The sequence below is a fragment of the Nilaparvata lugens genome, chromosome 4 (genome assembly GCF_014356525.2).
Source record: "Nilaparvata lugens isolate BPH chromosome 4, ASM1435652v1, whole genome shotgun sequence".
Taxonomy (NCBI): Eukaryota; Metazoa; Arthropoda; class Insecta; order Hemiptera; family Delphacidae; genus Nilaparvata; species Nilaparvata lugens.
The window spans coordinates 52409064-52424382 of NC_052507.1; the positions used below are offsets into that span (position 1 = coordinate 52409064).

The 15319-nt window shown below is 31.8% G+C and overlaps 2 protein-coding genes across 11 annotated transcripts in view; one reads left to right on the forward strand and one right to left on the reverse strand.

The window, feature by feature from the left end:
• LOC111057757 overlaps positions 1–4424 on the forward strand; it is a 74276-nt gene extending 69852 nt beyond the window's left edge. For all 6 annotated transcript variants that reach the window (XM_039425810.1, XM_039425811.1, XM_039425809.1 and 3 more), the window contains 3 exons: positions 132–230; positions 2131–2277; positions 4159–4424. The gene's annotated coding sequence lies outside the window, so the exon portion shown is untranslated. The remainder of the gene's footprint in view (positions 1–131; positions 231–2130; positions 2278–4158) is intronic.
• Positions 4425–5050: 626 nt separating this feature from the next.
• Positions 5051–15319, reverse strand: part of LOC111062829 (INO80 complex subunit D) — a 36443-nt gene continuing 26174 nt past the window's right edge. For 4 of the 5 annotated variants that reach the window (XM_039425800.1, XM_039425803.1, XM_039425802.1 and 1 more), the window contains 2 exons: positions 14380–14659; positions 5051–13732 (listed from right to left, as the gene is read on the reverse strand). In XM_039425800.1, the coding sequence (XP_039281734.1) occupies positions 14391–14659 (269 nt within the window). In that variant the 3' untranslated portion in view covers positions 5051–13732; positions 14380–14390. The remainder of the gene's footprint in view (positions 13733–14379; positions 14660–15319) is intronic. The other variant, XM_039425804.1, reaches the window with a different exon arrangement.

Here is a 15319-nt window from a genome sequence, read left to right on the forward strand (position 1 = left end):
GGTCTTCTCTGCCTTTTAAAAAGTATTTGGTATCTATGAATAACAGTTTTTTCTGGTGTTTTTTTTTCAAATATTAATTTACAGTACTACTGTACTATTATACTGTATTATAATTTGGTGTCATTTTTCAGGTTGGATAAAAATTTATGCACTAGGAAGGGAAGCAGACTTGGAAACGCGGGTAACCATCTGGAACTACAGGTTCTGACACTCATTCACAACGTGCCATAGTAAGTTCAATTTCAACATGTATATTTTATTTTGAACTTAAATAATTTCTAAAATTATTTCCATTGACAAATACATAAAATGATAAAGTACATGAAATAATTAGGCCTATTAGTTTAAATCAAGGAATCTAGAATACATTCTAGGTACATTGGTTTAAATCTTCGGCAATTTCCACAATTGTGAGTTCTTTACTACCGGTACCTACTTGGCTCATTAGGCCACTATCAGTCTATCATGATAGCTGTTATTTGTATAACTAGAGTGAAAAGTACTGTTTTTCTCCCTGAGGTAAACGTTTGAAGCCCGAGGCGAAGCCGAGGGCAACAATTTTCCTGAGGGAGAAAAAACATTTTCCACTCGTGATGTACGCAACATTTTTCCTCCACCTAAATTTTTATAAAAATTGAAAATAAAATAATTTTTAAAAACTTACCAGTAAAATGTGTTACAACATAACTTAAAAATTAAACAGCTGTCTTGTAATCACACAGTTCACAGCCGACAGTGCTATCTGTCGGCAAAAGTTGTAACAACAATGGCCGCCGACTCAACTACAACACAATGATGAAGTTCCCGTTTCAAATTTGATTAGTTAATGAGGAATATTCGTTGGCTGGTATTTTGAATAACATGGAATATAAAAGAAAATATTTATAAATTTTTATAGTATAATGATATGAAGTTTGTAATAATTTTAGCATGAAACATATATTTCATATATTGATCAAATGTCTGGTTGAGGTATTGAATTTAGTCAAAGACCTTAAAGATGCATCTCTTTAAGGTCTTTGAATTTAGTTGGTTTAATGACTACTCTATATGCTTCCTCATCTGAGCTTAGACCTTCTAACCTATCTCAAATGTAAGTTTTTAAAATAGAGATGCTTCCCATGTTATTTAAATGGAGTTACTTTAACGCTCTAGGGAGTTTTTATGTTTTTTCCTACCAAGAGCGAAAAAGTGAAACTTCAGTATTATGTTTCAGGGAGTAAAGTAGGCTCTTTAGACAGTAGGTGGAGGGAAATTTTATTAAAGGTATTTTACAATTAGAGTCTTAATAGTGTGAATTATGCATTATAAAATATAGTGTCCCAAAAAGGATGGACTAGTTTTAAATTACCATAATAACTTTAATAAATTTCTACATAATTTTTAATTTTTTATATTTCTGAGTTTGTTAAGTTGCCTAATTTGAGAAAACGTTATAATTATCAAGATAGGTAGGCTACTATAAAGACAAAAAGCTGAAATACTCCACCTGATGGAGTATTAGATACTCCACTCTCTGTAGGGGAGCTTGAAGCACTGTTGCAGTTGCAGTAGGCCTACGGTAGTCTTCACGCTTTCTGGATTGACCACCGTATGAAGACGCCCTGTAGATTTACTACTTCCCACTGACTCTGTAGTTCAATCCAGAAAACGTAGACTAGGGACTGTATTAGCATTTCTGCTTCAAACTCAGACGTTCCATTAGGTGGCGTGATTCATTTGGTCGCAGCTAGTTACAGTACCATTCATGTTAATTTAGACATTTTATGTAACAAACTCAGAAATTCGAAAGAATTAAAAATTATGTTAAAAATCATTAAAATTATAAGGTCATTTTAAAACGACCATCCATTTCTTATATCACTTATAGACCTAAATAATTCGGCAATAGCTTTTATAATAATGTTTGTCAAATATGATATATAAAAAAAATTATAAGGTAGTCTGACACAGGCCTTACATTAGGTAAGGTAGCCTATTTAATTTTTAATTGTGATGGAAATGCAAAACTATGAAGCATGGATTCAGGAAAACTGAAACTGTCGCATATAACAATTTCACAATAAAATATTGAATAACATTCTTGTGAATAATATATTTATTAGGAAATTTCATTTTCTCAAATTTCAGAACGAGCAACATTGGACCGTAGTTGATTCTTCAGTAGTGACAAGTCTATCTAGCTTAGCCTACTAACAACATAATTATCAAAATGGTGTATGGAAGTGTAATGTCTGTTGCTTCAGCAAAAGGAACCAGCGATCCAAGCTCAACAAGGTAAATATTCATGTTTCACCACCTCATTGACATACACATTTTATGTTTTTCCTCGCACATAGGCTTTGCCCATGTGAGGAACCTTCTTCAAGTTTTGTATATGACATTGTATATTGTGTATTGTTTGTACTTTCTAAGAAGAAGAATAAAGATAATTTCAATTTCACTAGATTTGAATAATGTAGGCTATGGTACGATTTTAATTATTATTGCCACTATGTAACTTTTGTTTTATAGTGAGGTCCACGTTATAATGGCAGTGAAGGAAGATACGAGAACAACGTTGCCAAATTGACTCCATTTTGCCACTGAGTGTACACAGCTGTTATTCAATTCATCCCATTAAATTTTATCTGATATTAAATTTAATTCCTTTGATTAAATTATCAATTTCATGTCAAATTAATTAAATTCATCAATAAAATATATTATCTCATAATTTTATTCTAAACTTTGCTTTCATAACTGAGATCAGATTCACAAACCTGAAATGGCCGCTAATTTGAAAAGCTGTGATTCACCAATCTGAACTTCAAAGCAACAGCAATTAAGTTATTCGCTAGGTATTCTATTCCAATTTCTTTTAAAAATAGGAATCCTATCTATAATAAGATAATTTCAATGGAAATAATTCTGAAATAACCTTTCAATATTATTTATAGCCTACCGGTACCAGTGTAGGCCTAAACTAATCCGGTAAACTGAAGCATGGACGAAGTCTAGGATGGTCTCAAAGTTATTAACTTTTAAAGTTGCATTTCAAGTATAATTTGTGTTTCTCATACGTTAAATCTAAAAATAATTTCATTTATTCAAAAATACATTTAACATCAATTATACGACTCCTCTACTTTAGCATTTTGTTATAAATCAAATAAAACATGGCGGCTGGGGATTGTTTGTCTACTTCTGTACAGTTACTGTCAAAAGTGAAATAAAATATTTCTGGCCAACTGACAACATTGCAAAGCTAGAGAGAGATAGTGCTATCTGTTTTGTTGCATGTTAGACAAGGATAACAACACTATTAAGAATCATACACTGTCATTATAACGTGGACCTTACCATATAGTACAAAAATTATGTAATTTGGTTCAGTATAACGTTTACAGTAACTGACATTATCCAGCAGAGGTCTTGTTTCTTAAATTACCTATTATAGTAACCCGTGCTCGCATCGGAACTCCTTTGTTGTAATAGTAATTTTACCTAAGGTTTTACATTTTACAAGTTAATATTATAATGTAGACATTTTACTGCGTTATTTGATAATTTTTGTTCTTTAATTCGTTTATTTCATTTATCCTAGTTTTTATCTCAATTCTTATATGATATTATGCACTACATTTCCAAAATCTTTAATTTCTGACTCGCGCTTTCTTTAGAAGCCATAACTTGACTCCTGGATGAAGTTGAACTTGGGTGAAACTGCTGGAGCAGTTTAAAAAATCAAATAAAACAAAAATATACAAGGTTTTTAAGATTATTCCGCATTTTTTTATCCAATCAAACAATTTAGTTTCTCAAAATACAAATTAAACTAAAATGTTGGGTCATAGAGAAGGCTCTCAAGTTCCATCCGTCTAATAAAAAATATATTTCATTTTCAACCTGTAATGTCTAGAGCCACCGACATTTATGCTGCAAAACGCTTGTAAATTTGGTCCAGTGAAATGTTTCACAATGGCTGTCTAAATCTGCATATTGTCCAATTAATTAAAATTGTTCACTGAACTAGTTAGAAATGAGTTGTAGAAGATGCATCGAGTATTGAACTCAGTTATGTAAAAATAAAACCTTTTTAATAGAAATGACAACTCATTGTGTTTGTTTTTCAAGTTGTATCTATTGATTGATATATTGCTTTGAACTGAATTGCAGGAAAAGCTGTTTCGATGTGGGTGCCAGCACTAAGCCACACACAAAATGCGAGGACAAGAAATCGTCTTCACAGTATGCTGCTTGGGGACCAGTTTTTAAAAACAAAGACAACTTTGTTAATATGCACTTTTGTTGAGCCACTACTTATAGTATTGGTCAATTTGCAAGAATGTTCAAGTTATGAATCACTAACATTATTACTTAGAACTTTTTACTAACTCATCTTTCTCCACTTTTTCAAACTATAATAAATACTGTAATCAGAACTAATGTTTTTTTTTTATTTATAGTCGATGAAATAGGATTATCTATGTATTATAAATCCCACCCAATCAAATAAGTAGATATTTTGAAGTTAGTACTGTTTCTGTAAAACAGGAACAATTTATCCTATTGCATAACATACAAAGAGCACAACCAAACTTATTATACAATTGAATATATCTGGTGATTCTCCTGAGTCTAATAAGCGTTATGAAAATATACCTGTGACCCAAAAAAATATACTGAAAATATTAAAAAATGTTTTTTACGAAATCAGAGGATCTAACCAAAGCAGGGGGAATTCTTATACCGTGATTAATTGGATGGTGAAGATTGTCCTGCTCCCGTCGTCACCCCTCGTCCAATGCTTTACAACAACTTTTCAACATGTCTTTAGAAGAGAAATGTAAGAATAAAAAATAGTATCTGCACTTTTTACAAATCATGTACATATACCGTATGTACAATCTAAGTTCCTAAATAATTGCTACTAAAACTTGCCACATTCATTCTTGGGCATATTCTGTTCAGAAGCTCCTACTAAAAGCTATCAATTCATTGCAGCCTTGATTATTCAAGAAAACCATGACTAGAATCAAATGTGGGAGAGATTAAAACTAAATGAAACTATAGAACAGGCTATTTATTTCTTTAATATGAAAAATGACAAAAAGAAATGAACGGATTTTTTATTCTATAAAAAATATATTTATAGTATTATTATGTATATAATATATTACAGTACACATTTACAACAGACATGCAGTCAATGCCCCAATATGGGGATGTGAGACACAAAATATACAGCATAAATTATAGTATGATAATATAATAATAATCGTTACTAAATTTGTATCTTACGTTTCTTTGAGGATAATCATTTATTACAATGATAGTTACATTAAGAACGGTCTTTATTAACGAGTAATTCTGTTATTACGTTATACAGCAACTGCATTTCAACACCTAATTTATTGTTACCTATATTCAACTACATACATAGCCTAGTTATTATTTATAATAACACCGAAACACATCTGCGAGAAGGGCACTCAAATGCATACAATAGTATAATATTACATTATCGGTACCTATTTATGTTATAGTAAAGCAGATAGCCAGGAACTTTTTTATGGAACGAAAAAGGAATTATTCGAGATTAGTGATGTTTAATTGAAATGAGATGAGATCCTTCAAGAAAGGAGGGACGCCTTTACTGAATTTTCTCTAAACACATTAGTTTGAACAGTGAAAACTAGAGCTTTTTCAGCGTTTTCAATACAAAAGTTTCATTAATTCGAGTCTATGCCTCAGTTGTTTCTAAACCTTTATTAATGCGCTCAAAAACTCAATTTCTGACAAAAAAGTGATTTGTTTATCATAAGAGATTTTAAAAGATCTATATAATCCATAAATTATTGAAGGCAGTCTAATAAAATAATTGTGTACTGAGGATTTGTTTATATAGAATATTTTTTTGTTTGATTTGTTTAAATAGAATATTTTAAAATTAATTATTTTGCTCTTAAACGGTTTTAGTAATATTAATTGCTATAAAGCTATGTGGAAAGTGGATATAATACACGTACTTGGGGCAGTGGACAAAGACATTCTACAACTCCATACAAGCTGCCAAGTTAAATGAATTTATTCGATTTTTTCAATATTGTAACCTAATTAGGAATCCAGTAATTTAGCAAATGGTGAGATATAAATGTTGATGACAAAACATATGAATTAGTTACTCGAAAAAGATCAGTTGAATACTTTAATAAGAGTGTTTTAATACTTTGTAAATTTGGATCGCAATCTAGATAAAAAGGAAGTTGATTTGCTTTCGCTCCTTCTCACATGTTGACCGCTGCTCTGTTGACCGACCGCAGCTGTGTGAACCAGGAACAACAATTCAGTTCACTTTTTTCTTGCGAACAAACTTGTGTCTGCATGACAAAATAAATTTTAGAATTCGTTATACGATACATCTAATCTGTTGGGCATTAAGAATTCTATATGTTTTAGAAGAATTGTTCTTGTTGTTCACAGTTATGATTTCCAATAAAGACGACCCTCTTCTAAAAAAATCTCAAACTCGTGAATCGACTGTCAAGTAGAATAACCATTCCCATAACTATAATATTATACTTTTGCAAATCCAGCATGAATATGATTTTCATAAACTTTGGCCGTCGAAATATTCTTCATAATGAATATTAAACAAGCCTCATTATTGTAAAAATAATAGATTATTGCTAAACCGACTCTAAACTAAAGAATGTGAGATCAGCATTAACATTGATAATAAATTATATAAATATTATAAGAGGAATAATTTGATAAATGGTTCAAAATCCTATCATATCTCCAACTCAGTAAAACTCTTAGATTGGCAAGTATAGTCTGTATAAAACTTTTTATCAAGTCAAGAACATGTATCATTTATGGTCAAAATTCAAATTACCTAGATAACTTACAATGATGTCAACTATATGAATATTATGTAATTTCTATAAATTTTACAAAAATTAGTGGTGTTTAATGGTTCAGAAAAGCAGTTTTTCATCCTTGAGCATACAGAAAAAACATATTTGCTACAAAAACTTCCAACCCCCAACCACAAAATCATAATTGAATAAATGTTGAAATCGTTCAACATGAGAGAAATAGTGATAAATACTACAATCTAATTTCGGTAAGTACACTACTAGTTGTTCCTTTAGGATGATTAAGACAATAAAATTAATAATATAGTTTATTCTATCAAGGAAAATTATATAGGTACTAGCTTAAGATGTTTTAAAATGTTAGATTTCAAGGCGGCAAGGGTTTCCACTGACTAGAACAATCCAATAATATCAATATCAATATCTTAGCAGTCATTTATTTAAAACATTTCAAGAAATCTTCTGAGAAGAAATACCTATTATAGTGAGGTCCACGTTATAATGACAGTGAAGAAAGATAGCAGAACAGCGTTGCCGGATAGCTGGAATTCATCTATAGAGGATAGCTGTTACTGTATGTCTGAAGTACAGTAATATTAACTTTTCATTCTTGTTGAAAATGATCAATTTTATTTTATTTGTCGAAAAAATATTTTTGAATGATTTAATAATACATTTTATTTAGATTAAATATTTTGTCAACCAATTATACTACTACATTGTTGAAAAACGATCAGGCAACGTTGCAGAACTAGAAAAGGATAGCGCTAACTACTTTGTCGAATGATAGGCAAGGATAGCAACACCAATGTTAACCAAATACCACCATTATAACGTGGACCTCACTATGAAGTTAGTTTCTCAAAAAATAATATTACAATGTTGATAATGAAAGAGAATACCACAAATCTTGCATTCCGATGAAAAATAGGAAAAGAGATTTTAAAAAATCGTAAGAATATTTCAAAATTATTTTACCAATGATATTCTATTTTAGATATAATAGACATTGATGAGAAAAGTTTTTTTTTATTAAATGAACGTTACTAATCGAAAATGGTTATTATGAGGGCAGATCGTTGATGAACTTTAAAAAAATTCTTCTACAATCATCAAGGTCAAGGAATAATGGTAATGAATCTAAAACAACTACTGCATCACAATAAATTCTTCAAGGGGAAAAGGAGGAATTTGTGTATCTAGAATGATTTACTACAATAAATTAATAATAAATTTCCATGAAATAAATACTTTTTCAACCTCAACCCTAGCTCAGTCCAATAAATATGATTTTCCATCAATTCCTACATTTTTCCACTTCATCTTATGATGCAGAATTTGTCTCTGAACGATTCAAGGACCACGAAACTCTATACAACTTGGCAGCTTGTGGAAGATAAGCGGAAAAGAAACATTTCAACCAGACTTCTGAAAATTTCCAATTACTGAAAATTTGAAATTAAATATAAGGGGTATTATCTTGCGTGAAGTAGGCCTATTATCCAATATCAATTGAAATTTCAACTTTCCATCACTACAATGGAAATGGTATTCAAGTTTTTAAGTGAACAGAAGTAGAATTACTGAGTTTCTCCCACAAAATTCAAACGTTTTAATCTTCAAATACATTACATAAATAAACTATCCTACAATCACATAACTTCATGGCGAATGATGCAGTCTTTAGCTGTAGAACAATAATTATTTTTCATCTAGATAGAAGTTGGCACAAGTTAGGTTGATAAGATATGTGATCGATTATTATAATATTATATAAAGGGTTCTACTTCTCCCAAGAGGAAAAGAGGGAATGGTTTAGGAGCGAAAAAAATCTGCAAAGTTGTAAGGGAATTCAACCCGTAATCCCGATAAGTAGAAACTATTCGACTAAAAACTACAATCAAAATGCTAATGTGGAATGTTCCATCTCTTTCTCGTTGCTCTACAGCCCGGGGTGGGCTTTGGCATTCTCTGCCTCCAGTCTTGAACTGCCATCCTCTCACTTCCAATTCTGTTAAGTCCTTTACAATCCATCCAGCGATTTCGTGGCCTTGTCATCCTCCTGCGGTTGTCCAGCTTGCACCTCAATACTCTAAGAGGAAGTTGGTCCTCTCCCATTCGATGAACATGTCCCAGCCATCTTGTCTCTGAGACTATATCCTGTCCATGTATGAGTGCATCCAACTCCTCTTTATATTTTAGTGTCCAAGTTCCATTTTCACATATTGGACCATAGATTCATCGAAGCATTCTTCTTTCAGTAACTCTTGAGTCTCTTCTCTCTTCTGTGATTGCTCAGGCTTCACAGCTATAGACAATGATGGGCATCACTATAGTCAACCGCACAAAAATAGTCCGATGAAAATTGGAATAGATGAATGTCAAATAAGAGTTGATAATGTTGTCCACAGCTGATTAAAAATGAGAATTAATTTTCTTTTAAATACCTGACGAATTGGTAATATCTAAGCCCCCTGTGGATTGGGGGAGCTTTGAGTATGTTCGACTCAAAAAACTAAAGAATTTGTTGAAAACCAGAATACACCAAAAGTGTTCCTGCTTGTCGTAGGAGGCGACTAAAAGAGACCCACTTTCCAAAGCCCTTCTCCTTCTTAATATGCTTTGGAATTGGAACTTTTCATTTATAGAATGGCACTTTTTCGATTGACTTAGCTTTGCGCCATTCTTTTTTTATTTTTCTATCTGTCGACCTTCCTTGTCCATATTCTTACTTCTTCTTAGACCAACCCAAGGTGTTATGTGGACCGTGCTAATGGGTGGTACTTTTATATGATGTTTCTAACGGTGCCTGCAGGATACCAGACGCCCTCTTATAGTATTTTGCCTTGCCTGGACATGCGGGGCTCTGTCTGGGTTGACTCCACTTTCCTAGCTGTTCTTGGGAACCACGTAAACAAACCAAATCCCAAGGCAACTCCAGAAGTTGCCTTGCCTTCAAACCCACGGGATATGCCCCATCAGGGCAGGTTCCTTAATCTGAAATGGGAGCTCCATCAGTGACCAGATCCACCAGTCTTGCTTGCTGTGCTGCATCTGAAGACATAATCATGCATTTAGTTTTTTCCTCATTTATCCTGAGTCTTATCAAAGCTGACTCTTCTTCCAACTTCCTATACATGGATTTCAAGGTCTCCAAAATCTGAGTTTTAATGTCATCTGCATGTGCACATGTTTGACTGAATTTCCAGAATATTGTGCCTTTCTGGTCGATTTTCTTATTAGCAATGTGGAGGTCCAAGCTGAAAATCCAACCCGATTTTTACTTGTCCTTTGACATCTCGCATTGTCATAGCTACAGGGCTGATAAACTTTGGGGACATGCCCATGCTGTACAGACCTCTCAGAAGCTCAATCCTATTCACACTATCAAAAGCGGTTGGAATGTACCGTAGAAAGAAGAAATAATTTTTAGAAATTGTGGTAATTAGATTAGGTGTGGAATACGTTCTAATAGATAAACTTCATAGATTCACAATAAAAATTCAGATAACGGTACCTGTATTGGTTAAATTGTTTTTCAAATTATTTCAACGATATATTTAGTATTTTATCAGTTATTAACGGAACGGTACCATTCATATAATTTGACAGGTTATGAAGGATTATAGAAATAGCTATATCCGAATCAAAAGGATATAGCTGTAAAGACGTATACATCTTTGGCGTGCTTGTAATTGCAATTACAACGTTAAAGTCTTTTCATGGAAAAACATTTAAATCATTCAATTTTCTAACTTATCGGGTTGATACTTAATGAGACAATAATGGTATTTCCTCCCATTTAGCACAATGTAGATCGATTTAGACAGCTATAAGGCATGCACAGTATTGAGGTAGCCTACAGAAGAAAGCAAAAATTAATTTTACATACAACCCCTTTGAACGAGCGCTCGATCCCTTATCATAACTATATAAAGGTATTGACATAAATTATGACATCGCTTTGTATTTATACATATGTATGACATTATTTATAAATTGTCTAAGCCCTTTACAAATAGTATGTAAAAGTGGTCAAAATTAAAATACCTATATTCAACAATAATTATATTCGACTTTCACCACAAACTTAAACACAAAATACGAAATTACCTACATGTCATACAATATCTAATAGACAGAACTACTAATAGTTTACAACTAATTTATACAACTGCCACCTAACCTAAAGAAGATTTTATTTTTTCGTTTTTATAATTATTATCACAATTTTTACTGACCTAAACGATAAACTTAATAAATAATAGAGACAATTGTTTATTAGTTTACTAAGAGTTACTAATCCTAATACTACCTACTACTTCAGTACTAATTTCATATGTAAAACGTTGAATTTACATGTATTAATTCAAATAATTGCACGATAGTTGTACAATCTAAATTATTTGTAACAGGACCCGCAAGACCTATGAAGGCGTATTTTAAACCAATTCGAAGTTATCATTGTTGAACCTAATACTATCACATATCATTTTGTATCTTATTTATGAAAATATACGACTCCTATTCGTATTTCCTGGAAGATATTTGTATTATTTTTCAAGTTACAAGGCAGAGCTGGGAACCATCAACTATTGAAAAAACTTTCGATTTTAATATATAAAAATTGAACATGAATTTTTATGTTGTCATTCTTTTAATGTTTCTTTCCGTTTGTCAGACATAATTTGATGCCAAATGATTTCGGATACCTTTTGATAAATGAAATATTTTTTCCGCAGAATTCAACGTTCAAAGATATTCATTTTAATAAATTTAAATAAATAATATTTCAAATAAATTAATTTCAGTTCTAACAGAAAAAAAATTAATTAATAAATTTAGTATTTTTTCGCTGCTTCGGATATATGTAATATTGAATTTAGTAGTCAAATTAGAATCACCCATACATTATAACTCCAAAATATCCAGATTAATATTATGCTGTAGGCAACAGAGTATCGATTTTCTATATTCGATTTACAGAATCTATTGCATAGTTTGATATTTATCATCGATTAGACTTTCATGGTATCTTGAGTGGAATTAATATAATCAGTTCTTTGAATCCATTTTTAATGCTACAAAACAAAACTTTTTCATGAAAAAATTGTAAAACAAGTAAAAGAAAATAATGTACATTTTTCAATTGTCAAGAAATCTATTTGAATTTATAAAGATCTTAAGACATCCCAAACCTATTTAATATGCAGAAAGAAAACTTTTTCAATTTGAAAAATCTGGAAATTAAAACTTCAAAATAAAAAAGAACTTCAAAATAAAAAATTATCTCCGAACACACATAGCAACAACTAATAATATTTTGTTTCACCATTACTATATTCACTTCAAAGTGTAACTTAATGTTACAATAATTTTGGCTCCTTATTGATTTGTGATAAAATAAAATACATATTCAACTAGCAGGTAACCCGTGCTTTGCAGTGGGGGAAATTTTTGTTGTAAAATGCAATCTCCTTATGTCCAGGGAAAAAATAGAATAATCATCAATTTTTTTGTCAAAATTACGAGGATAATCTTCATCAATGTTGAAAATTGTCAGCAAAAAATTAGTTTAATTGGTTTTGATTACTCGATAACTTGGAGGATGCTCTGTTGGTTGGGCTTTTATTTATGCGTAAACTTTGAATGGCAAATTTATATTTGTTTCAATTATTAAATTAAAATTAATTGTTTAATGAAGATGAATACAAGCCTATATCCATCCTCGTTAATTTCAGAATCACGATGTAGAATTGCAAGTTAATCAATTAATTAGTACAAAAGTGATAATGCGTCAATTGTGTATTTCCTACTCCGTTCATGTATAAGCTAATACCTTCCTTTATTAATAGGAAGATGAATCGGCGCGTAAATATGGAACCTATCTAATAAAATGAACAGTCGCGCCAAAAAATGAGCGTGATATCATTAATTATGGAATACATCACAGAAATAATTTAAATTAAATAAGCCTGTACTTCAATCAATTCAATACTACTATAATTCATTCAGCGAAGGAAATAATTTATAAACTGAATTATTTCTAACATTGAATTCATTTGGAAATATTTCAGATTCAACATATCTATTATTCTAAAAATCCCGAATTCCACACCTACAACAAGTATCACCAAATCTTAATAAATTACATAGTTTAAAAAAAATTAAATTAAAAGAAACGCTCAATATCCTGTGATACAAATATGACAACGTGTATCATTGTACCTCAATTTATCAATAGATGTAATACAATGAATACAAAATATCAAATTGTATAAAAACCTATCTTTAAAAAGAATTAAATAAAAGTTTTTACTTACTATGTTATAAGGGCACTACTTCAACACCACATCATTTACGCTACACTCTGACTAGGGAATACACAGGTTGGTATAATTATTGTGCTCTAGATGGAGATATGATAGGACTGCAACCTAAACTATTGAAAATTTGAGTTGGTTTTTGTAATCAAAAGTGTATGTTAAAGTAAGAAATACGTACCTTTAACAATAAACTGGTTCTTGTAGACAGACAGACAATTATAATTATTACTTTATAACGCTAGCTTAATCCCAATTGTAATAGGTACGTTTGTAAAGAACTATTTGTTTACCTTTTCCATTACGATTACATGCATCTAACAACAATATCAACAACAACAACAACAACGATATAAAGATAAACTACGCTTCCTCAGAAAACTATTTACGGTGCAGCGAATGATGAAGATGATGACGACGACGATGATGATGATGGTTAATATGAAGATGAAGGGAAGGAGAAAGATGATTGTGACGAGGTCCAGCCTCGATTCACATTTGCAGTCGAGCCCACACGGTTTGCGAGTAGTATTTAGACTGGTCCAGCTGTCAAAATTCATAAAAATTCACAAAATTCATATGGATGAAGATGAAAATCTACAATTATCAAAAATGTTCAAGTAAAAATAGAAAAAATCCAAACTCAAAATTACAAAAATCAGTTCTGCTTTCTACTTTGCAATTTGAATTTATTGTAGATTTTATTTATTTATTTTCGCTCCTCTTCAGATAAAAACAATCTAGTTCCACTGCACTTCAATGTTACAAGAAATAAATTGCAATCAAATTTCATTTCAAACTATTAATGAATAGCTTTCAAATCAAAAGAATTTATACTTGAATAATTTACTCAATTGCAATTGTATTGAATAAATCCATAGTCGAAATTGATTAATACATGAAAGAAATTTAAACATTTGAATATTGCTAATTCTGCGTTTTATTTTGAGCACTGGATTGCAGTTTTAGGCTTCCCGAGACACATTTTCAATTTTACTTGAAATATTAACAATATTCAAGTGTTTTCATTAATTCCATGAAAATTTTCATTCCAAATTTCATAATTCCATGAAGTTAAAAGTTTCACAACATCAACAGAGATTCTACTGATATAATAGATAGTGTATTAATTAAGTTGTATGTAATTGTTTTTATGGCAAATTTGAAATGTGATAATGAAGGGCTGGGCTGACCTAATCTTTGGCTACGAGTTGGTGAGGTTGGTGGGTGGGGCAGCAAAGTGGTGCGAGTAGGGAGGCGGGGGCGGCAGAGACGGGGCGGCAACGAGGAGGGGGGCGGTGGCGTCGTCGAGGAGGGACTCGAGGGGCAGCGCAGTGAGGGGCAGCGCCGCCAGACCGGTTCGCGAGGTCAGTGTCCGCTCCAGGGAGCGCACGTCTTTGTCCACCGCCTCCAGCGCCCTCTCCAGTTCTTCCGTCTCTTCCTTCGTCGGCTCGTACTGCCCGTTCTTGTCTTCTGCAACATGTCAGTACATTACTTACTTGCATAAAACAAGTCAAAAGTTGAATATCTCTAATAGCAATACTCAACCCCATTGTTATAGCATCTAGCTGACTGTGCATTGTTTTTCTTATGAATTAATTAATAGATTTTAGTTACACAATTACTCGACTAGAGCACTTTGCTCCCGAACTCTTTTTATTCGGTTATCGTAAATGTGGTATGAAAAGTTTAAATTTTTAAAAACTTTGGCGAGTCGCCGCCCAATTACTTTAAAAATATGTCTTCAAGAGTATAATAGCCTATATTGAAAAATATACCCTTAAAACTGCTATTGAAAACTCATGCAATTGTGTTCACTTCGAAGGGGTGTAGAAATGAAGTACCAGAGGGTTTCCAAAGATTATCATTCAAAATGGGACTATCACATTGAATAGTGTGTCTCATAGCATTATTTGAGAAACATGAGGATGTGGAAGATACAAATCGAAATCGTCTGCGATCTCTTAATCTAAGCCACCTAATATAGTCAACTGCACAAAAATAGTCCGGAAAATTTTGGAACAGATGAGAACAACGTTTCCAAATAAAAGTTTATCAACGTTGTCCACAGATGATAATAAATGAGAATTAATTCATATTTTTTTCGTGCAGTTGACTATAGGACGGCAACAG